This window comes from Antechinus flavipes, chromosome 2, assembly GCF_016432865.1.
Source record: "Antechinus flavipes isolate AdamAnt ecotype Samford, QLD, Australia chromosome 2, AdamAnt_v2, whole genome shotgun sequence".
Lineage (NCBI taxonomy): Eukaryota > Metazoa > Chordata > Mammalia > Dasyuromorphia > Dasyuridae > Antechinus > Antechinus flavipes.
This window is the reverse complement of record NC_067399.1, coordinates 49,129,325-49,153,869: the sequence shown is the minus strand read 5'-3', so window position 1 is coordinate 49,153,869 and position 24,545 is coordinate 49,129,325. Positions and strand designations below refer to the sequence as shown.

The 24,545-nt window shown below is 37.2% G+C and overlaps 1 protein-coding gene and 1 long non-coding RNA gene across 2 annotated transcripts in view; one reads left to right on the top strand and one right to left on the bottom strand.

The window, feature by feature from the left end:
* Nucleotides 1-712: 712 nt before the first annotated feature.
* LOC127547763 (uncharacterized) lies at nucleotides 713-5,426 on the bottom strand. The gene is made up of 2 exons (XR_007950260.1): nucleotides 5,335-5,426; nucleotides 713-1,236 (listed from the first exon to the last, which is right to left on the bottom strand). It is a non-coding gene; the product is annotated as an uncharacterized LOC127547763 (long non-coding RNA).
* SPIRE2 (spire type actin nucleation factor 2) overlaps nucleotides 5,372-24,545 on the top strand; it is a 60,953-nt gene continuing 41,779 nt past the window's right edge. Inside the window, exon 1 of the mRNA XM_051974747.1 lies at nucleotides 5,372-5,848. Within this exon, the coding sequence (XP_051830707.1) occupies nucleotides 5,554-5,848 (295 nt within the window). The 5' untranslated portion in view covers nucleotides 5,372-5,553. The remainder of the gene's footprint in view (nucleotides 5,849-24,545) is intronic.

Below are 24,545 nucleotides of genomic sequence, written 5' to 3'. Positions count from 1 at the left end.
GCCAAGGTTAGAAGAAGAAAACAAGTAGCTAAGTCAGTTTGGCTGGAACACAGAATGTAAAATGTTTAAAATGTTACAAAAATAAGCTTTCTTTTTTTCATCCATGCCTGAACTATTTCTAATTAGGATAAGCAGACTTATGTTAACTCAACTGGCTTCTTAGCATGAATTATATCATTTTCTTATCAGCAAAATATTTATTTGGCTATTGGCTTTGTGCTTTGTATAGTACAGTGCTGATCAGTATCCATTTAATGCCATAAATGATTTGGGATTAGTGTCAGTATATAGTGAACACTTAATAAATAATCAACTACTGATTGTTTCATGCTGATTGAAATCTCCAATGTGCCCTACATAAGCTGTTTGGTTTTTTTGTAGCTGGGTGTGGAAAGGAAAGGGTTTAATTTGGCCTTGACTTTAGTGTGACTAATTATTCCTAAACCTAGATTGAGCTGACTGCTCCCACTAACTAAATTAGAACCAAGCTTTAGAAGTTTTTATTTCTACCACTTCTTTCATGGTGTCATTGTGTAACTGTTAAAACATTCTCTTCCTTCTTCCCCCCCCCCCCCAATAAACTGGGAATAATAATACTATTTGCCCTGTTATCACCTGCTAAAAGTTAGATCAGGTTAAGAGTAATTGGCTTTATCTTTGATTCCTTTCTTGGTTAAAGTTGGTTCTTTAAAGTTTACAGGGGAAATTAATCTTTTTTTAAAAATTTTTAATAGCTTTTTATTTACAAGTTATATGCATGGGTAATTTTACAGCATTGACAACTGCCAACCTTTTGTTCCAATTTTTCCCCTCCTTCCCCCACTCCCTCCCCTAGATGACAGGTTGACCAATATATGTTAAATATATTAAAGTATAAATTAAATACAAAATAAGTATACATTTCCAAACAGTTATTTTGTTGTACAAAAAGAATTGGACTCTGAAATATTGTACAATTAGCCTCTGAAGGAAATAAAAAAATGCGGGCGGACAAAAATAGAGGGATTGGGAATTCAATATAATGGTTCTTAGTCATTTCCCAGAGTTCTTTCCCTGGGCATAGCTGGTTCAGTTCATTACTGCTCTATTGGAACTGATTTGGTTCATGTCATTGCTGAAGATGGCCAGATCCATCAGAATTGATCATCATATAGTATTGTTGTTGAAGTAAATAATGATCTCCTGGTCCTGCTCATTTCACTCTGCATCAGTTCATGTAAGTCTCTCCAGGCCTTTCTGAAATAAATCATCCTGTTGGTCATTTCTTACCAAACAATAATATTCCATAATATTCATATACCACAATTTATTCAGCCATTCTCCAATTGATAGGCATCTATTCAGTTTCCAGTTTCTGGCTACTACAAAGAGGGCTGCTACAAACATTTTTGCACATATAGGTCCCTTTCCCTTCTTTAAGATCTCTTTGGGGTATAAGCCCAGTAGTAACACTGCTGGATCAAAGGGTATGAGCAGTTTGATAACTTTTTGAGCATAGTTCCAAATTGCTCTCCAGAATGGTTGGATGTATTCACAATTCCACCAACAATGTATTAATGTCCCTGTTTAGGGAAAATTAATCTTGGAATATACCACTCATGCTAGGGAAAATGGATGAAACTGCTTAAACCATTTGGTTTGTTCTTTTAATTCTTGACCATAGATATAATTTAGGACCACAGATTAGAGAGCTACAACCCTAACACCTTTTAAAAAACAACAACAACAACAACATTTAAACCCTTGTATCCTAAGGGTACTTAATAATGCCTGGAGTTTACCAAATTTCTGGCTAAAAGGAGTTATACAAAGCCTGAAAAAGAATCTTTTCCTTGGACAAATGATCTCTAAGGACTATCCAGAGATAGCAGGCAGTGTGATTCATCAGCAGGTCTTTTGAGTAGGTCTTAAACCAAAAGTCTCAGCAGGCTCCTAGAGATTTTGTGCCATTACACATATCAAATGAGATCTTAAAATCCTTAATTTAGCCAATAAGGAAACCCAAGGCTCTTTTGAAAAGAGGAGAGGTATTCCTTGCTAAAACCAAGTTAGATTCCAATTAGGGTAATTACATTCTCCCTCCTCAAATTCCCCCGAAGTATTCAGTGGCTACAGCCACCTTTTTCATTTCCTATTCTTAAACAGTTGCATTGTCTCCCACACAGTTGCTCTCTCCACCTAAGGAGTGTTTGCATGTCTAAGGTAATCCGTGGTGGGAGGAGTGAGTCATGTGTCTGGCTGTTTGCAGATTTAGTCAGGGGATATTCTTGAATGAAAGATGTACAGTAAGTGGAAGTCATTATTGCAACTGTATCTAAAAGGCAGCAGTCTCTCCATCTGCAAGCCTAAACTATGATAAACATTATTCTGGATGGTACCAAAAAAAAAAAAAAAGCTTGACAAATTCACATCCAAGTGTTTTTGGATGAAAGTATTTTTAAAAATCAAGTTTTGTTGATGCTTTTTGTTTTTGCTGCATAAGTCATTTCTGGAAATGTCCACCACTCCTCACCCTTCCAGAAAGAAAAAACAAAAATAATTAAGCAAAAGCATCTGATACAGTAATAGTGTCCGATAATACATATAATATTTTGCCCTAGTGGTCCCCTACTTCTCTACCATAGAAAGAAAAATATCTATTCTCCTGGACCATTATTAAAAACTTAGCTTCTTTTTAGGGGAATCTTTTCAATGACAGTTGAAGTCACTTTATATCGTTCTGTTTTCAGTGATTTGTAATCATTAGTAGATTCTTAAACTTTCCTAAATAAGAAATCCTTTTTTACCAAATGAAGAAAAGGTTAAATTATGTGGCTTTTTAATATACCTCCCAGCTTTAAATCTATGATATTATGAAAACAGTTTCTTCAGCCAAATGAATCAACCAACAACTATTATCCTTAATTAGAACCATCTATGCACTAGTCATTGTGCTAGGTGCAGAAGTTGCAAAGCCAAAATTGAATAATTCCCCTCCTCCAGGAGCTTATGTTTATTTAAATAATAAAGGTGATTAACCCAAATTTATAGAATTCTATGATCCTTGTTGGCAACATGTGGGTTATTGTTTGTGAAAGGAGATTTAACTGTGGTTCTCATTTATTTTCTCCATTTTCTAGTTCAGCCTCATGAGAAGGGCATCATTATACCACCTCTTTTTTCCAGATTTCCTTCACAGAAAGTGGTAATGAAACTCTTACTTTATCAGGTGCCTAGTACAGAGAGATTGGTAATTTAAAGAAAGCTGTATATTGGTAATGATCATGTTAGGCACAAATAAAAAATTGTTCTCTTCCAATGTGTGCTTAACCCCTTTGTGAGGGAAGACAAAGTGATTTTATGGACAGGTTGGTGGCACAGTGGATAAAGTATTGGACTTCAAATCAGGAAGATTCATCTTGAGTTCAAATCCAGCTTCAGATACTAATTGTGTCATCCTGGACAAGTCACTTAACCCTGTTTCCTCATCTGTAAAATGAAGTGGAGAAGGAAATGGCAAAACAGTCCAGTATCTTTGCCAAGAAAACCCCAAATAAATCAGACAGAATCAAAAAATGACTAAAACACAATGTAATATTATAGTCAGGAAGAGTTGTCAGATTAATGCTCTTTAACTATAACCCTAGGAAAGTCAAAACATTTTCTGATCTTTAGTTTTCTCATCTGCAAAATGGAAATAATGCCTGTAGTACCTATCTCCCATGTCTTGATTTAAGGTTCAAAGAAAGGAAAGTATGTAAAGTACTCAGCAGACTTTAAAGCCATATACAAATGCTAGGTAGGGATTTAAAAAAAAATTCTAGTTCAAAGAGTAATGATCTATATGAGATTATAAAATACCAGACAACCAGTTCTGGCAGCCCTATCCCCAAGTTCACTGGCACCTTTTCTTTTAAGAGTTGAAGTAAAAATGCAGCTTTGAGAATATTTAATGGCTCATATTTCCAAGTAGCATTTATGGCCTTAGTTGGTGGAAAAGCCCTAATGTCAATGAAAGGTTTTACTGTTTTAGGTATTTTCCTATTTGTGCACAGTGAATATAACTCTTCCACTCTCCCTAGTGGTATAATCTTCTGAAGGAAGTGTAGCTAAGGGAGTACTCTGTAGCTTGCAAAACTTTGTACTTATTTTAATTTTCCATTTGGGTCATAGAACAAGTTTAATGTAGGCTCATTTACTCTTTTAAAAAAATAAATTCTTACTAGATCATTTTAATAGATCCTTAATCAATAACTCTGAATTTGGCACAGTCTGTGACTCTTTCGCAGTTTTTATTATATTTTTGCAAACTTCTTTGAAGTCACCTTTCTAGGCAAACTTTCCCTACAGAGGTATCTAGTACTACATGTGAACCACTAAGAGCTGGAAAAGACCTTAGAGATCATCTACCCAGTTCCCTAATTTTACAGCCGGTGGAAACAAAGTCAGAGAAATGAAATGCTTGCCTAAGGCCACAGAGATATTGAGTAGGTTCCAAGCTAAATCCTGTAACTCCAGCTCTAGTGCTCTCTCAGAGAATACTGATGGAGGTAAAAGGGGTTCCATCCCTGCTAAACTCTCCTTTCCCTATTCCTCGATTCTTTAACAAAGTCTCTAAGGTTTTAGTACAGTGTAGATCTGCGGAAAGCTTGGGTGCCCTCCTGAATATGAATGTGGGCGTGCAAGTCTGCCAGTGAATATGTCTGAGCTTCTGTGTGTATGTGTGAGTCCATGTATGGGTGGATGTGTAGCTGCTGTGTTGGCCAGCTCTATGAGTGATTGTGAGAGTCTATGTGTCTCTCCTTTTCTCTCTCTCCCCCTCTCTCCCGTCTCTTCTTTTTCCTTTTCTCTCTCTCCCTTCTCTTCTTTTCTTTCCTTTTCTCTCTCTCCCTCTCTCTCCCTCTCTCCCTTCTCTCCTTTTTTTTCCTCTCCCCTTCTCTCCTTTTCTCTCTCTCCCCTTCTCTCCTTTTCTCTCTCCCCTTCTCTCCTTTTCTCTCTCTCCCCTTCTTTCCTTTTCTCTCTCTCCCCTTCTTTCCTTTTCTCTCTCTCCCCTTCTCTCCTTTTCTCTCTCCTCTTTCTTTCCCCATCTCTCTCTCCCCCCTCTCCCTTTTCCTCTTCTTCCTTCTCTCTCTCCCTCCCTCTCTCTCCCCCTTCCTTTTTCCTCTCTCTTCCTCTCCCCCTCCCTTTTCCTCTCTCTTCCTTTCCCCCTCCCTTTTCTTCTTCCTCTCCCTCCCTCTCTCTCTCTTCCCCTCTCCTTTTCTTTCTCCCTCCCTCTCTCCTTTTCTCCCTCTTTTCCCTTCTTCCTTTCTCCTTTTTCTCGCCCCCCACCCCCATATATTCACGCCCCCTCCCTACCTGAAGCTCCAGCAATAGGCTGCTGTGTCGGCTGCGCTGGTTTGTACTGGCTCTTTTTAGGGCGGGGCAAGGCTGAAGGATGACAAAGCAAAGAGGAGCTACCCCTGGAACCACCTCCGCCTCCGCCTCCTCCGCTGCCTCCTCCTGGGCTGCGTCTACTGCCCAGAGCGGCTGTTATGGAAACCAGCCTGGCTCGCAAAAGGCGATAATGGAGCAGCCATGGCCAGGGCCAGCAGCAGCGGTGGCGGTGGTGGCGGCGGCGGCGGCGGCACCTCAGCCCCACCAGAGCGGGCAGGGGGCTCGGACCGTCTGGACCCCTGGGAGCTGTCCTTGGAGGAGGTGCTGAAGTCTTATGAACAGCCGATTAACGAGGAACAGGCATGGGCCGTGTGTTACCAGTGCTGTCGTGGGCTCCTTGGGGCAGAGCCCGGAGGAGGCAGGATCCGGGACACAGCCGACATCCTCCTTCACAAGGATGGGACGGTCAGCGTACAGCTGGAGCCAGGTTCAGCTGGTGAGGATGGGCATTTCCTTAGAGCTTGGGAGGAGGGGGGATCGGGAAGGAGAGGAATAGCAGCTGCAGTCCCGCTCCCTGCCCTGTGAATCCACTTCTCCCTTACTCCATCATCTTCCTGCTCCTGCTGCTGCTTCAGGTGTGTCTCCCGTCAGACTCAGTTCGGATTGGGCACAGGCTCGGGGCTTCTTTACTGCAGACTTAAGGAAGGGAGGAGGTCAAAGAGAAGGAGAAACAGAGCAGGATGTGAATCTGGATCCAGTTCCGATTTCTAGAGCGTGGAGGAGAATAACCTTTTCTAGCCCCTTAGCAGTCTTTTGCCTGACTCTGACACACATCCTCCCCTCCACCCCCGCCGTTGGTCAGCAGAAGCTCTTGAAACTGCTCCATTTCTTTTTTCCCTAAGAAACCCAACATCAGAGCCCGATGATTGTGCTTAAGTGTTTTGTTGTGGATTTTTAAGGTGGTAAGAGTAAAAAGGGGAAATTGATCAAAGTTCTTGCTTCTTGATTATTGACTACTTGCAGCAGTGTCAGAGTTACCTCAGTCCTGCCTCCCGCTTCTTATCTTTTCCCTTCCACCTGTGGTAGCCCTTTGGCCTATTAAGGTCTGCAGTCCTCAGATGACTGAGAAGCTAAGGTAACTCCATCACAATACATTCTATGCATGCTGCAACACCAGAGAAGTATAGTATCTGAGACCTGGCACTCCCAGAAGGCAGTGTATCTTATGACACATAATAATAATGATAATTTTTATTAGAGTCACTGCACAACTTTGGTGTCTTTCATCTTTCATTCTAAGTAACTGTAATTGTAAATTCTCTCTCTCTCTCCCTCTCTCTCTCCCTTCCCTTCCCTCTCCCTTCCTCCCTGCCTCCTTCCTTGCCTCCTTCCTTCCATCCCTCCCTCCTCTTTCTTTCTTTCTTCCTCCCCCTTTAAAGTTTGTTCAAGATTGGGGGATTGTGATCTTAATCTTTTGTTCTTTCCAAAATGAGTTGGTTTTAGCCCTTGAGAACTTGAATGCTACTTACTACAAAGTACATGTTGATATGACCCCAAAAGTTGATCTCATGTTTGGGGAACACAAAGGTAGTTCTGTGCATTTCAGAGAGGATAGCTGGAATATCTCCAGCACTGAAACCTGTGGGTTTACAGAAATCAACAGAGACAAACTCCCAGGAAGGTGGGACAGGGGCAATGCCAAACTAAAGCAATACACAATGGCTTGGCTTTGTGGCTTGGGAGTGTAGAGATCTTTGTTCTATTCATGGTCCATACAAGAGTGTGTCCTGCTCATTTCAGGGTAAACCACTGATGATCTATGTGTATATATGTGTATACTAAAGATAGATCAATTATCTTACAGTCCTATTACTGTTATGATGATAGGTCTTCTCTAATGAAATTTTAAACAAAGTCCAATATATTATTAGTAGGTACAAGTGACCTAGGTAACATCTGATATTATGCAGATAGCATGAGACAATTTTAAGGATCTATAGTGGCCAGAAAATTCAGATAAGAGACTAAATAGTAATATCTGCCTTTTGTCAGAAGCTGTTATGACTTCCATGCAAAACAAATCTGACCATGGGGAGAAATGGATTCTTTCCCTTTCCCTCAGCTATTTAATTATGGACCACATATAAACAGAATAAAAATTGTTCCTCAGATATGTTTAAGTTGTTGGTGCTGTAAGTTAAGTATATGTCATCAGTATCCTTTAAAAAAACTACTATATTACAATAAGAACTGGTAATATTTCAATTCAGCTCATTATTCTCCTTTAGAAATTTATTGGTCCCCTCTTTGCATCTGTTTAAAAAAAAAAAAAACAGGTAGTTCAAAACATTGAAAGCAAAGCACCAAAGGTTGGATTCATGTATATAAGGATTTTGAAATATAGGTTGGAATTCAAGACCCAAATGTAATAAAAGGGAATCTGAACTTTGAACTTTGTGGGAAGTGACTATGAGCCCCTCCCAGCTCAAGGAAGACAAATTCACTTTCTATCTGATCACTCATATATTTTGTATATAAATAGCATAAAACCTTTTTTTAAAACTCTGAACTTTTTCTTTTTTTGCTTTGAAAACTTTGAATCGGCTGAAACCTTAGAACAATGATTTATTTTTTTATTTTAAAAATCTTATCTTTTGTTTTTATATCAACTTCATCCCTAAATATATTCCATACTTCACCCATAGTGATTCATCCTTTTTTTAAAATTTTATTTTAGTTTTCAAATAACTGGTATTCATTTTTTCTCTGTCCAACTTTACTATTAAAAAAATAAAACTCTTGTAGCAAATAGGCATAATTAAGCAAAACAAATTCCTACATTGTTCATATCAAAAAAGTATGTTTCATTCTGAATCTTAACTCCATCTTCTTTATGGAAGTAGGTATCAAATAGGAAGCAAATATCATCATCTGTGCTTGAGAATCATGCTTGGTTATTTGGCCATCAGAGTTTTTAAAACTTTGAAAGTTGTCTGCCTTTATATTGTTGTTATTATTAAGTAAATTATTCTTCTGGTTCTGCTTACTTTACTCTAGATCAGTTCCTCAATCTTCCTAGGTTTCTCTATGATCATTCCTTTTATAATATCTTATGTTGCAATAATATTCAATTACATTCATTTCTTATAATTCTTATTTTTTTACTTTAGTGATATCTTTTTTCCCTCTGGATCTTGATTTTTTTTTTTAAGTTGTTAAATGTGCATGTACTTTTTACTTAGAAAGAAATTTCCAGTCTGGGTTTAAAAAGTATAGTGTAATTTTTGTTAACAAAAAAGTAGTTAAAGTAAACTCAAGAGATAAATAACCCCACATCCTACTAGTGGTAATATTAATAGAATAAAAAATATCCTTTATTTAAGACTTTCCCTTAAAATTTCAATCAAATCTGCTGTTAAGATGGGAAAATTGAACCAATGCTAACATCTTGAGTATGTTTGGAGTTCCTGTACAATAACCCTATGTTAAGGGATGGTGGGTTGTTTTTTTTTTTTTAAGCAAAATCAACACAGAGACAATCAAAGTTTACAGGTGTCCTTTGAAAATATTCTGTAATCTCTAAATTGGCTGATTATTGGGTTAAATCTAGCAATCTTCCCAGCTATAATGCAGAGATAAAGTTAGCTTTTTATTTAAATGCCAGCTGGTCAATTAACACAGGACTGAATTTTTATGTTATCTTGGGCCATCTTAAGGTTTCCAGAAAATTCAGCTCCCAATGGATAATGTTTTGGCTCATTCTCTGCTGAGAAAAAAAAAAAAAAAAGATCACTGAGACTTGCAGTATTTCGGTCCTGCATTATTCATTATGAGGTTTCTGGATTGTGTTCCCTGGGCACTGGAAAACCCTCTTAGGTAGGCCAACTTTGAATACTGACGGATGACATTGGACTATTCAATCCTCATGTCAGATATATTATACTGTTTTCTGGCTATTTCTCATCTCTTTTCATTCTCTGCTTTTCTCTTTTCTATTTTGTTCATACTAATCTAACTATAATTTCTTTTTCTAATGTTTTGCCACACAACTCTAAACCTTTCCTCTTATTATACTTCTTCTGCCTATATACCCTTTAATTACCAGTAGGCAAAAAACCCCTAATTTCTCTAATTCCATTTTTTCCTCATATGCTTTTCCTAATAGGAAAGTAGTGATTTTCCACACCCCATCCATTTATACAAAGTGATTCATCTACATTTTACAACCTAAATGTTATAAAAATTAAAGCCTATCCAATGTAAAAAATTTGATTTATTAACTTCCTTTAAGCCATAGTGCTGCCTGTCTTCCCCCACACGCCCTCTTCTTTCTCATCATTGCCCTGGCAATGGACTATGTGATCTTGTTGTCTGTGGGTCATCCTAGCTAACTTGATAAAGGTTCATCAACACCTTAGTCTTGGCAGGGTCAATTTTTCTGGCCATTGTAACTATGGAAGGCTGGAAGCCAATAGGATTTTGAAGAAATGTTGCATTTTGTGAGTATATGAAATCATAGTAAACACAAAGAGAATATCATAGAGATTAGAGAATAGACCCACAAATCAGAAAAAATTTGGGTTCAAATCTTGTCTATGACCTACATTGTTTGGGTGACCATTGGTAAGTCAATCTTTTGGTGTCCCCGGCAACTTGATAAAATGTAGCTCAAGGGAATGTATAAAAACAGGTAATGGCTCTCCTGCTGTCTTCTATCTCTAATTTGCCAACTTTTGCTGTAACGCTCATATACATTCCATATATCTTTGCATTTCTATAAGTAACTATATGTTTAGTAACTCATTCTTTTTTTTTTTTTTACTAGATCCACAGTGTCTATATAATAATAATTGTCCTTTATAATTATTAAGGGTCACTAAGAGATGGTTTGTAATTCTGTTTTGGGTCATGGAACCACCAAATTGTGACATAAGCAATCTCACCTAGTTCCTTACATTACCAACACTTCAGCATCAAGATCCCTAATCCAGAAATCGGAACAGAGGCTGGAGCCCCAAGGACCCTTCCTGGGACCTCTTAGAGCCTGCCTTCCAAGTCCTGTAGATTTTTCAGAGGGGCCTAGAGAATGAACATGACCCTCATGCTGTACACTAGTGGCCTCCCACTATATTTACTGTGTTGTTTGGCAGTCCATACTGAAAAGGATAGACTGTGTCTACTTAGCTTGCTTTTTATGGCATTTTATTTCAGGTGAAAGTATGGGGTGATTGTGATATTCACAGGCATTCTAAGGAGAGGAAATAACATGTTGGGAAACCATTTCTTCCATTACACAAAAAAGATATTTTCCCCCCACTGCAAATTCCCTTTGGCAACTAGAACACTTTTGTTCTGAGCATATGCTTCTGACAGAGTCCCTGCCTTCAGGTGGTGTGCTCTTGTGGCAGCTTCCTAACTTCCTGCCAAAGCAGAAGTGCCCTAGGGAGATGCTCTGTCTCCTCCTATACCAGCTGCCTTCTCACATGGATCTCCTTAATAGCTGTGAGCTATTTGCTATTGTTGCATCCTATCAGCACTACATAGACATGCCAGAAAGGGATGGGAAAAAAGCAAATATAATGAAAGAGCAAAAAACTGGCCCTCATTCAATCAAAATCATTTATTAAGCACCTACTGTGTGCCAGGTGTTGTTCAGTTGTGTCCAACTCTTCATGACCCCATTTAGTTGCCATTTCCTTCTTCAGCTCATTTTATCCAATGAGGAAATTGAGATCAATGGAGTTAAGTGACTTGCCTAGGATCATTCAGCTAGTAAGTTTCTAAGAGTAGATTTCAACTCAGGAAGAAGAGTCTTCCCCAACTCTTTCCCAAGCCCACCACTCTACTTTGCCACTGTGTGCCAGATGTGCTAATTACTGCACACATACACACACACACACATACACATACACACACACACCAGTCTCTACTCTCCAGAAACCAGAGTCTAATAGGGAAGACATCATTGGGACACATCCCTCTGAGAAATCTTCACTGGGGGCATGGTTTAAATGCCTAGTTTGTTAAGTGAAATGTCAGTTAATTTAATTTAATAATTCCCCTAACTATGTGGCTCAGTGGTGAGAGCCACAAAACAGGACAGTAGAAGATTCTCAGAAAGATCCATGACCAATCCCAAAGACAGAAAAAAATCAACTCAACCCAATTATGAGGTACAGGCTGTGATGTAGATTGCACCAAGCAACAGTGAAAGCCTTGAATGAAGTCCAAAGTTGGTTTGGGGCAAGTCAGGGAATTAATGCCAGTGCCCAGTTTTATTTTCTGATTTTCTTAACCCTTTTGAATTTGCATGTAAGACCCCAAATTTGACTAGACCCAGGAAATCAAGTGAAATGAGCATAATTTTAGAACATTAGGCTAAGACCTTAGAAATCATCTCATTCAGACCTTTTATTTTAAAAATGAAGAAACTGAGTTCCAGAGAAGTTAAGTGATTTACAATTCTGACTTTCACTAAACAGACCTAAATAAACCCAAGAAAATCATTGGGAAATTGAGTAAGCTTTGCTTGTAAAAATGCTATTTGAACAAAAATTGTCATCTGGATCAGTGGGAGGAAGTTTTGAGGAGAGAATATAGCAAGTACCACAAAAGAAATATAGCTTGAAAGCTAGTCATTAAGTATTTTACTATATGTGTTTCTAAAAATTAGGAAGGTTATCCAACATTGAATATTTCTATTCAGAAAACTGTTTCCTAAGGACTTGAGGGCAAGTGGATTATATGATGAGTTGAGGGTAGAAGTATGTGTATCTACCTATCTCTCTATCCATGTTGATTTTTTCTATTTAAGTCAATTCTTTGTCTATCCATGTGAATTTTTTCTTTCTTTTCCTTCCTTCCTCCCTCCCTCCCTCCTTTCCTCTTTCTTTCCCTCCTTCCCTCCCTTCCCTCCCTTTTCCCCCTTCCCTTCTTTCTCTCCCCCTCTCTATTCTTCTCCCTCTCCCTCTGTTTCCTTCTTTCCCTCTCCCTCCCTCTCTCTCCTTCTCTCTCGTTCCCTTTCCCCACCTCTCCCTGTGTTTCTATCTATCTATCTATCTATGAGTCCATGTTGGGTGGACCCTGGATAATAAGTATGTGGGTAAGTGTTGGTGTTGTGGGTTAGCTACTCATGTGAATAGAGGTGTGTTTGTATATTCTGTGGGTGTGTACATATGAAAACTGATAGTATTCAGGTTTATTCCCTCCTCTGAGCAGGGACTGTGTCCCTTGGTGATCAGTCAACTCAACAAACACATTTTTTGCAAGTAAACATTTGTGAGCTTCTTGTTCTTCTCAGAATACCAAGTTTGGCATGAGGAGTCTTTAAAATAGTGATCACCTCAAATCCTGAGCTTATCAACCTAGTCTGACAGCATCGTTTTATAAGGGTCATAGATTTAGGGACCTTTGAGGTTAACTAGTCCAACCCTTCATGTTACAGAAGAGAAAATGAAAAAGAAAAATAATTTGCCCCACGTTCAAGCAGAGACAAGGTTCAAATCTAAGTTCTTTAACTGCAGATTCGGGGATTTTTCTACTGCACCATCCCCAAGTTCTTTACTTTGTCTACTAGACAAATGTGTTACAGGATCTTAGATTTAGACCCAGAAAGGATTTCAGAGGTCATCTAATTCATCTCTTTCATTTTATATGTGAGGAAATTGAGGCACAGAGAATTTAAAGTATATTTAGTTATGTTTTGATAGAGACTGTTTATTTTCCCTAAATCTTAATGTAGGGGACCCTGGTGACTACCTGGTTCCCATGGGTTTTGCATAACCTGGAATTGTAGAGAAATGGGAATCCTTCCACTGGAGCTAATTCTATCCTTCCCTAGCATTCTCAAGCCATCAGGGTTTTTAGCCTATGCAGAGATCATTTTTAAGAAATATGGTATTCCTAGAACCCAAGAACCAGTTGTAGTTGTTATTTTCTAGAGAAAATGTACCATAAATATATTGCTTTTGAACAGTTGCCCATGGGCTAGAGAGATTTATCCATTATCAGAATGAATTAATGAATTCCCACCTACTCCTCTTCATTCTCTTACTCTGGCTATGAGCAAGCAGATATCAAAATCAACTCACTATCAGGGAAGGATGAGGATGCCAGGGAGTATTTGGGGTGGTGGAAGTCATCTCTCCCACAATAAGCCACAAGTGGAAATACTTCCTACAAACTCTCAGAACTGGTCGGTCCTGTCCTGGGACATGCCCCATTAAAGCAAATATGCTGTTATGAGGCACAGAGAGTTGACTTGGTATCGAAAGCATGAAAACATTAGAGCTTCTGTCTCTGATCATTAACTCATTATGACTCTTCAGAGCTGATTTAACCTTCAGGCAAAGTTGAGGCCTTCTACAAGAAGGAATGGTGATGGAGAATGCCATCACTTTAATTAGCCATGTGAATTAATTATTAGCCATGTGAATTAACTCGTGCCTAAAATCTAGATAAAATCAGGCTGGACAGAAAGGAAGTTAGGCTGTGTGTTTAACATATTTTAATAGGCAAGGTCTGTTTTGGCTTTTGTCCACTTTGTGTTTTTTAGTGGTCTTTGTTTCCATAGAACAATGATAATAAGCTTAACGACAATAATAATGAAAAGACATTCAATTAGTGAATTCATCAAACTTTCAGGTTTGTAAAGTACTTTATATTCATTATCTCATTTGGGATTCACAACCACCCCTTGAGGTAGGTACTGGAAATATTATTATCCCCTTTTAACAGATGATAAGACTAAGGGTTGAGAGATTAAGTGGCTTGGCCCATAGTTAAGTAACTAATTAGTTCTAGAGGGTGGGATTCAAACCTGAGTATTCCTATCTTCCAGGAAGCATTCACAAGGCTACCCCCTGGTTGAAATGGATTGTAGACACATGCTTGTGCTCTCTAAAATCTAGTGACATTGGCTTAAAGAGGAAAGGGTGGAATAGGTTAAATGTGGGTGAGAGCATTAAAAATTTTATGGTGTAGTAAGACTTAAATAAGTTCAAAGACGCTTTTGAACTTCCCTACAAAGTTGGCTTGAATGATCCTTGTCAGATAAGGTCATAGTGTCTGTTCTGTTCAGGTCAATCCAATTTGCTTTTATTCAGTCTCCATAGAACTATATAATATCCTTGATACTATTTTAGACTTGTAGAAACTTTTCCTAAATTATTCTATTCTGGGCTGATCATAGGCAGGCCAGTAAAGAGGCAAAGTTTATCTGAAGTGCCGTCTACCTTTAATTTTTACTGACACATCTTTTTTTTGGGGGGGGCAGGGAATAGGGGTGGGGAGTGAGAGGTAGGAGGAATGGGGGTAGAAAAGGGGGGGATAGAGGAGAGTTCTCTCACTCAAATACCAAGTTCCTCAAGTTGTTGACTGCTCAGGGACTACTTTTGTATTCTTGATACTGGATCTTTTTTTTTTTTTTCATCTTTCCCCCTAGAAAATCTTACTTGTCCTGTGCCCCATTCATACAATTCTGCTCTCAGTTGCTATAGATAACTGCCATATCTTAAACTCAACACATCCAAAACAAAATTTATGGTAAACTAATGGGGAACTAATCCATCGATCATGCTAATACCTAATAGTGGCTAGGGGCATTAACATTCTGACCAAGGACAATGTACCTAAAGGAATGAGAGTTTGGAATCTTGTATGGGAAGAGAATTTAGGAATGGAGTAACTGTGTTCCATTATACCACAGGATTTAAAGCTAGAAGGTCTTATCTAATTCAACTTACTTATTTTACAAATGATGAAATTGAGTTTCAGAAAGGAAAAGCCATTTGCCTTAGTGATTCAGATACAAATACACTTTATGCTATTGCTACTGCGAAAGTTATTTTTGAAATACACAGGGATTCTGACTCTGGATTCCTTGCTTTGGGGATTTAGAGACCCTTCTTCTAATAAAAGTAACTCCTGTTCTTTTCTATCTTTTAAAAAATATTCAATAAATATTTATTAAATATCTAGTATATAAGTGCAAATGTAGACTCAACTTCTTTTCAATCACTCTGTCAGTAAGTATTAAGTTACCAGATACTATGCTAAGCATTAAGGATACAAAGAAAGGGGGAAATATTATCCCTGATTTCAGGGAGCTAGAGTTTGAATGAGGAAGACATGTCTAAAACTGTATAGAGATAGGTAATATTGTTTAAATGGGTAGAACACAATTTTGTAGACAGAAAGTCCTTGTAGTAGAGAGCACTGAGAAAGACATCTTGTACAAGCTTGGATTTGAACTGAGGTTTGCTGGAAACTAGGAAAGTCAAATAAAAGAAGTGAGGAGACCGAGCATTTCAGGCAAAAGGATCAGCCACTAAAAAGGCAGAAATGGATGATCACATGTGGAGGGGGATTAGGAAGGCAGGAGGGAGCTAGGTTCTGGAGAGCTTTCAATGTCAAACAGAGGACTTCCTATTTGATCCTGGAGTGGTCTTCAAATTGCATGAATTTTTTACTATTGCTGACTTTGTCTATCTGTGTACTGTACTCATTTCAGGAAGACAGAAATAGTGTGTGGTTATGTATAACCTTTATCAGATTGCTTGCCATCTTGGGGAGGGAGGAAGGCAGAACAATTTGAAACTCGAGATCTTTTTAAAAAATGAATGTTGAAAATTGTCTTTACATGCAATTGGAAAAAGTAAAATACTATTAAAGAAATAGTGTAAGGCTTAGGAGGAATAAAACATTTTTTCTGTATGAGCCAAATACAAATGATAGCCATTCCTATTATTGAGAAGGAATGCATCCCTTTTGCTGGAAACAGGCTGAGCTCATTGTAGGACTTACACTTCCTTCTCTGCTCCCATATCATTCCCCCTAAGTCACCCATCCTGAAGAATCATTCATTGTCCTTGTGATGAGTTCACACTGCGAAGGAGCCCTGCCCTTTAGTTTTTGCCATCTCTCAATGGGCTGAGATTATGAGAAAAATCTCCCACAAGGAGACTCACCAAGCAGCTGTGACCTACTGCTGCTAAAGATGTGGAATGGTGCCTTTAGGCAAGGGTAGATGGAAAGCATTTCTCTCACAGTACAGATAGCACATAAGACTGCACACCTGTTTACTTCTCTGAGTTTCTTCAAACCGTGTAGTATAGAGAGGTCACTGTCAAGGATGTCCCATAGGCAGGGCTTCTTAAACTTTTTTTTACTCGTGACCTCTTTTTGCCCAAGAAATTTTTACATGACTCTGGATATGTAGGTATATAAAATAGGTATGCAAATGAAACACTGATTATAATTCATAATTTTGAGATCCCTGTATTCAATTATGAGACTCCATGTGGGATCACAATCCACAATTTTATTTATTTTTTGCACTTTTTTATTATTATTTGCAGTTTTTTATTTACAGAACATATACATGGGTAATTTTTCAACATTAACCCTTGCAAAAGCTTCTCTTCCAAATTTTCCCCTGCTTCCCTCAATCCCCTCCCCTAGGTTTCAGGTAGTCTAATATATGTTAAATATGTTAAAGTATATGTTAAATCCATTTATTTGTATATATATTTATACAGTTATCTTGCTGTACAAAAAAAATCAGATCTAGAAAGAAGAAAAAAACCTGAGAAGGAAAACAAAAATGCAAGCAAACAATAACAGAAGGAGTGGAAGTGCTATGTTGTGGTCCACATTCATTTGCCATAGTTCTTTTTCTATGTGTAGATGACTTTCTTCATACTGAATAATTGGAACTGGTTTGAATTATCTCATTGTTGAAGAGAGCCACGTCCATCAGAATTGATCATCATATAATCTAGTTGTTGCTGTGTACAGTGATCTCCTGGTTCTGCTCACTTCACTTAGCATCAGTTCATGTAAGTCCCTCTGAAGAGTACTTACTCCAAGAGTAAGGCCTCTCCGAAAACAATAATATTCCATAACATTTCTATATCATCACTTATTCAGCTATTCTCCAATTGATGGGCATCCACTCAGTTTCCACTTTCTTACCACCACAAAAGGGCTGCCACAAACATTCTTGCACATGTGGGTCCCTTTCCCTCCTTTAAGATCTCTTTGGGATATAAGCCCAGTAGTAACACTGCACAATCCACAGTTTTAAAAGCTTTGCTATAGACTAGCAGGAACAAAGCCACTAAGGACATTTGAGGTCAAATGAAATGGCTTTGAATCTGTTTTGTAGTTTATAACTTGAGTGACCTTGGATAAGTTTTTTCCCTTTCCTGGGCAATATTGAAGTTCATAGATGGAAGAGACTTCAGTGATCATCTAGCACCACTTAGATTTGAATATGAATCCTTCTAGAACTTCTTGACAAATGTTTACAGTCTTTACTTAAAGAATTCCAAAGAAGGGACCATTTGATCTCATGAGGAAGCCCATTCCATTTCTAGATAATGCTAAATGTTAGGAGACTTTACTGTAAATCAAGTCTTAAATTTCCCTCTCTGTGATTTCTACTCATTCTTCTGTCCTTTAGGCAAAGAAAACAAGTTTAATCCCTCTTTCACACAAGGCCTTTCAAATTTTTGGATACAGTCTACCCCAAACTTCTCTTCTCCCAACTAAAACATCCCCAGGTCCTTCAACATCTGATCTTCATAATATATGAACCAAGACCCTTCATATTTCAGATACCTTTTTCTCCTCCAGCGTATGCCCTCTAGCTTATCAATGTCTTTTCTAACTTATCTCCCAAGAACTGGATAAAGTGCTCTATTAATGGTCTGAGAAGGGTGAAGTAGGGCAACACTTTCACCTCTCCTGATCCTGTACACTACAATTTCTCATTAACTTTTTCCACTTGTGAAGTAATAGATTTGGAGCTGGAAGGGATGTTATAGACAATCCAATGCAACCCCATCATCTTACAGCTGAGAAAATTGAGGTTCAAACGTGTAAAGGGGGGTTGTCCAAGCTCACACATACAGTCAGCAGAAGAATTGGATTTGAAGTCCGGTCCTTTCCTTTGAAGTCTAGAATTCTTCCCACTCACCATCCTACCTTGCTTTCTGACTGCTACATCACACTGCTGACCATGCGCAGATGCCACCTTCTCCATGAAGACTTCCCCATTGCCTCAATCATTTCATGCTCTCTTACTCCATAATTGAACATCGCCTTGCCCAAGAACACAACACACAGTCTGTGAGGCTGAAGCAGGACTCTGTAACTATTCAATCAATTTTAGGAACCTTAAAAAACACTCACAGAACTCAAGAAGATGAAATTGAGAATTCTGGAGTGAGATAGATGGGATTAAGCATCAATCAATCAGCTAGCATTTATTAAGCACCTATTAGATTTCAATCCCAATGGTAGGCCCTGAGACCCCAAAACAAAAATGAAATCTGACTGACTAAGAAATAGAGTAGTGCTTGTTCTTTCTTATTTTTTCCCCTTTTGATATGATTTTTTTGTGTGTAGCATAATACTTGGGAGAGAGAAGGGAAGCGGGGGAGAAGGAGGGAGAAAAATTTGAAATGCAAGGTTTTGTGAGAGTGAATATTGAAAACTATTTTTGCATGTATTTTGAAAAGTAAAAAGCTACTGTAGAAATTAAATTAACAAAAAAGAAAGAAACCTTTCCTTACCCTCAAGGAACTTACAATTCTGATTAATTTCAATTTGTAACAGATAGGATTAGAAGTCTTTCTAACTAATTGCTTCAGCCAAATGTAAAGTCTTGCAGGGGAGGGAAAGCAAAGATACATACCGTTACCCGTGGGTGCTCTGCTCAAAGGTGTATACTTTTTTTTTTTTAATCTCTGAAACCTTCCAATTGGGATTTATTAGCTAGATTTCTTTCTTTAAGAAGATGCCTTAAATCCAAATAACTCTGGCTCTCACCAGACTAGATTTTTTTTGGCGGGGGACTACATAAAAGAGGCCATTCTTTGCCTCAGTTCTTACCTAGCCTAAATCACTGAAAGGATGGTTAACCTCAGTCAAAGTGAGACCTGTTAAAGACCTTAGCTTAAATAGGTCAAAGTTTCCCCTTGCATGCAGGGCCATCTCTCATCATCCTGATCTATATCTTGCCACTGGACCCAGAAGGCTCCAGAGGAAAAAGTGAGGCTGGTGATGTTGTATAGTACACCCTCACTTAAAACCACCTTATTTACATGTTATAACACACCTCCCTGATTTCATAGTCCTCTTCAAAGAACAAACAACAACAATTTTGTTTTTACTTATTTGTATTTGATGTGGCTTCTTTCAGTAGAAAGTAGCAGCTTGAGGAGAGAGTGTATTCTTCTTTTTTATTTTTTAGAGGGAAAGGGAAAATATCTAGCATAAAACCTTGCAGTTGAGTAAGTCAAACTAATCCTAAAGTCTTTTAACTCTAAATCCTTTGAAAATCTTTGAGAATACTAGGTACCACTATACTACTTAATGATACCTTACTCTGGTATGTTATACTCTCCTTTATGAAATATCTTCATATCCATTACTCTATTTGATTTTAACAACTCTGTAAGACAGACTAGATATCTCCATTTTACAGGTGAAAAAACTGAGGCTTGGAGAAAATAGGTGATTTGGCCAAGGTTGTGGCCAGATCGTCTGGTTCTGGTCCAGGGCTTTTTCTTCTCTACCACAATGCCTAATTAGGCATTCCTGTCCAGTCTTTTGAAGTGATCTGTGTTGTCTTTCCATCTTGGCAACTGTATATCCTGGGCAGAAGCTATTTCTGCTGGCTGAGTTAGTTTTCCCTTTATCCACACTCAGTACTTTATTTGTTATTCAGAGGAGATGCTTTGTCTCTAAGCTGCTCTGGGAATCCCAGCCTTGAAAGAAGTCCCTCCAAGTATTTTTCTCTTGAAAGTGAAAGGCTTTTATCTTTAACTACAATGACATAGGATTGTTTTAAACATCCCAGCCCCTGCTTAGCGAACAGAGCAGAAAGTGCTTTGGGTTTTCTTCTTTTTCTTTTTTTGGCTTAGTCAATAGAGAGATGACCTCAAATCCTGGAAGACCTGGGTTCAATCCTTGTCTCTTAATACACACATTTTATCTCTCAGGGAAACTCACATTCTCAAGGTTCCAGGCAGCTCTGAAGACTCTGCTTCAAAGAAGGAGCTGATCTACATTGATAAAAGATACTTCCTTACTTAGGAATTCCCCACACCAAGGAAATTACTGGTCTCCTTATCCCTCACTATAGACTTAGTTTTGAACATCAATACAGTTATACCTCCTTTATAACATTATGCATTAAAATAAATTAATTTAAAAGTTAATGTGGCAGTACTTTTCATATACTTCTAAACCTTATTAGTTGCTTGGGCTGGTCTGTCAACTCATTTGTCATCCAGTTGAAATTCACTTAGGTCTACGGTATGAAATGTGGATCTGACGTAATTTCTCATCAAACTGCCAACTAATTTCCCTAAGCACATTCAGGTCTCTAAAAATTCAATTTTGTTTTGTTTTTTGTTTTAAATTCTCTGACTCCTTTATTCCCTGCCTACATCTATTGTGAAGGCAAAAAATACAATACCCATTACATTATGAAGTCATGAAAAACATATCCCTCCCCCCAAAAAAGCTAAAAAAAAAAAAAAAAAAGTTAAAAGAAAAAAAGAGAAACATATATATTTCAGTTTGCACTCTGAGTCCATCACTTCTTTCATCTGGAGGTAAAACAGCCTTTTTTCATCATGAGTCTTGTAAAATTATATTTATATTGATCAAAGTTACTGAGTCACAGTTTATTTCTGTATTTTTTTTTTGTCACTATGTAAACTCTTCTGGTTCTGCTCACTTCATTTTGTATCAGTTCATTCAAGTTTTCTGAGGTTTTTTGAAACTATCCCTTTTACCAGTTCTAATAGCATAATAGTATTTCAATGCATTCAACATACCTTAACTTACTCAGCCATTCCCCAATTGATGAGGATATTTCAGTTTTTGATTTTTTTGCCATGAAAGAACAAAATAATTTTGTACATATGGGTCTTTTTCCTTTTATCTCTTTGCAGTATAAACCTACTAGTGATATTACTGGGTCAAAGGGTATATACAGCTTTATAGCATTGGCGGCATAGTTCCAAATTGCTTTTAAGAATGTTTATCACAACTGATTCAACCATTCTGGAGAGCAATTTGGAACTATGCCCAAAGGGCAATCAAACTCTGCAACACTACCACTACAACTATATCTCAAAGAGATCATAAAAAAAGGGAAAAGGACCTACATGTACAAAAATATTTATAGTGGCTCTTTTTGTGTTGGCAAAGAATTGGAAATTGAGGGAATACCCATTAATTGGAGAATGGTTGAACAAATCATGGCATATTCACGTAATGGAATACTATTGTGGTAAAAGAAATGATGACCTAGGAAGGTTTAAAAAAAAAAAAAAAAAAACTTACAAACAAATCTGGAAAGATATACTGAACTGATCCTGAGTGAAGTGAGCAGAACTGGAAGAACACTGATCAAATATGATAAACTTAGCTCTTCTCAGCAATTTCCCAAGACAATTTCAAAAGACTCATGATGGAAAATGCTGTCTACATCCAGAGAAAGAACAATGGAATCTAATTATAAATTGAAGCATAGTATTTTCACTTTGTTTTTGTGGCTTTTTCCTTTTGTTCTGTATCTTTTTTTTTTTTTTTTTTTACAACATGACTAATGTGGAAATATGTTCACACGATTGCACATATATAATTTACATCAGATTGTTGCCATCTTGGGAAGGAAGGATGGAAGGGAGAGAGGGATAAAAAGTTTGAAACTCAAGATCTTATAGAAAAATAATATTGAAAATTATTTTTACTCTAAAAAAATAAAATACTATTTACCAAAACCAAAAATACTTGTCACAACTCTGCCAATAGTACAATAATACTATTTTTCTACATCTCCTGCAGCATTTGTTATTTTCTTTTTCTGTCATCTTACCCAATCTGATAAATATGAGGTGATATTTCAAAGTTGTTTTAATTTGCATTTCTCTAATTATTAATAACTTAGAGCATTTTTCACATGACTATTGATTTTCATGTGACTATTTCCTTTGACCATTTATCAGTTTGATAATGGCTCTTATTCTTATAAATTTGGCTCCATTCTATAAACACACACACATACACATATATAAAAGTATCTCTCTTTATATATATATATATACACACAAAAACAAAAATGCACTCATATAAAATGAGACCTTTATCAGATAAACTTCTTATATATATTTTCCTCCCTTCTCCCTGCTTTTCTTCTAATTTTGGCTGCATTAGTTTAGTTTGTGCAAAACAATTTTGATTTCTTATGTATGAACTTTTCTATCTTTTATTTGGTCATGTACTCTTCCCCTATTCACAGATGGAACAAGTAATGTCTTTCATGCTCTTCTAATTTGCATATGACAACCCTTTATGTTTAAAACATATATCCATTTTGACCCTATTTTGGTATATATAGTATGATATGGCTAGTTTCTATCAGACTACTTTCCAATTTTCCCAACTATTTTAGTCACATAGTGAGTTCTTGCCCCAAAAGTTGAGATCTTTGAGTTTATCAAACATTATATTACTGTGCTCATTCGAAGTACATTTGTAAAATAATTTCCCCCCATTTTTAATTTTCTATAGGTTTTTCAAACACTGAATAGTCAGTTAACAAGTATTAATTAAGCACTTAAACATTGTGTTAAACAATGGGAATACAATGAAAGGTAAAAACAATAACTGTTCTCAAAGGAATAGGGTAGAGAAAGTTGCAAACAACTATGAACATATAGGGGAAAAAAGATAAGTAGGAGGAAAGGAAATTAATCTAAATGTTCTAAAATATTTACAGCCGTTCTTTGTGGTGGCAAAGAACTAGAAATTTCAGGGATTCCCATTAATTGAGGAATGACTGAACAAATTGTGTAGTATATGAATGTGATGGAATAATGTAGTAATATAAGAAATGATGAGCTCAATTATCTTAGAAAAACAGGGAAAGAACTATGCAAAATAATAAAGAGCAAAATGAACAGTGCCAAGAGAACATTATATACAGTAACAGCAATATTGTTTTAAGAACAAGTTTGCATGAATAAGTCATTTTTGACTATTTATAAATATCCCTAAGTTGTGAACACGGGTGAGTGAAGTTTGGAAGAGGGAAGCATTTTGGGGGGTGGGGGGGAATAAAATGGAATAATTTTGAACTTGCTGAGATGTCCAAAAGACAGTTGGAGATGGGAGACTAGAGATCAGGAAAATCATCTTCATGGAAAGGATAATTGAGTATATAGGAGCTAATTTGAAAGTGAAATTATATGGAAAATAGTATGGCAGAAACTAGAATTGACCAACACCTAATACCCTATGCCAGTATAAGATGAAAATGGATTCATGATTAAGATATAAAGGATGATACTATAAGCAAAATAGGACAACAAAGGATAGTCAACCTATCAGATCTGTGGAGAAGAAAAGAATTTATGGCCAAAGAAGAACTAGAGAACATTATGGAATGCAAAATGGATAGTTTTGATTATATTAATTTAAAAAGATTTTGTACAAACAAAACCAATGCAGACAAGATTAGAAGGGAATCACAAACTAGAGGAAAATTTTACACCCAAAGCTTTTGATAAAGGCCTTATTTCTAAAATATTTAGAGAATTGACTCAAATTGGTAAGAATACAAGTCATTCTCCAATTGATAAATAGTCAAAAATATGGACAGTTCTCAGATGAAAAAATTAAAACCATTTCTAGTCATATGAAAAAATGCTCTAAATCCCTATTGATTAGAGAAATGCAAATTAAGACCACCCTGAGATACCACTTCACACCTCTCAGATTGGCAAAGATGACAGGAAAAGATAATGATAAATGCTGGCAGGGATGTGGGAAAATTGTCCCACTAATACATTGTTGGTGGAGTTGTGAACTGAGCCAACCATTCTGGAGAGCAGTTTGGAACTATGCCCAAAGGGCTATCAAACTATGTATAACCTTTGACCCAGTAGTGTCTCTACTGGGTTTATATTCCAAAGAAATCTTAAAGAAGGGAAAGGGACCTGTATGTGCAAAAATGTTTATGGCAGCCCTTTTTGCAGTGGTAAGGAACAGGAAACTCAGTGGATATCCATCATGGAGGAATGGCTAAATAAGTTATGGTGTATGAAGGTAATGGAATATTATTGTTTTATATGAAATGATCAGCAGACTGATTTCAGAAATTCCCATAGAGA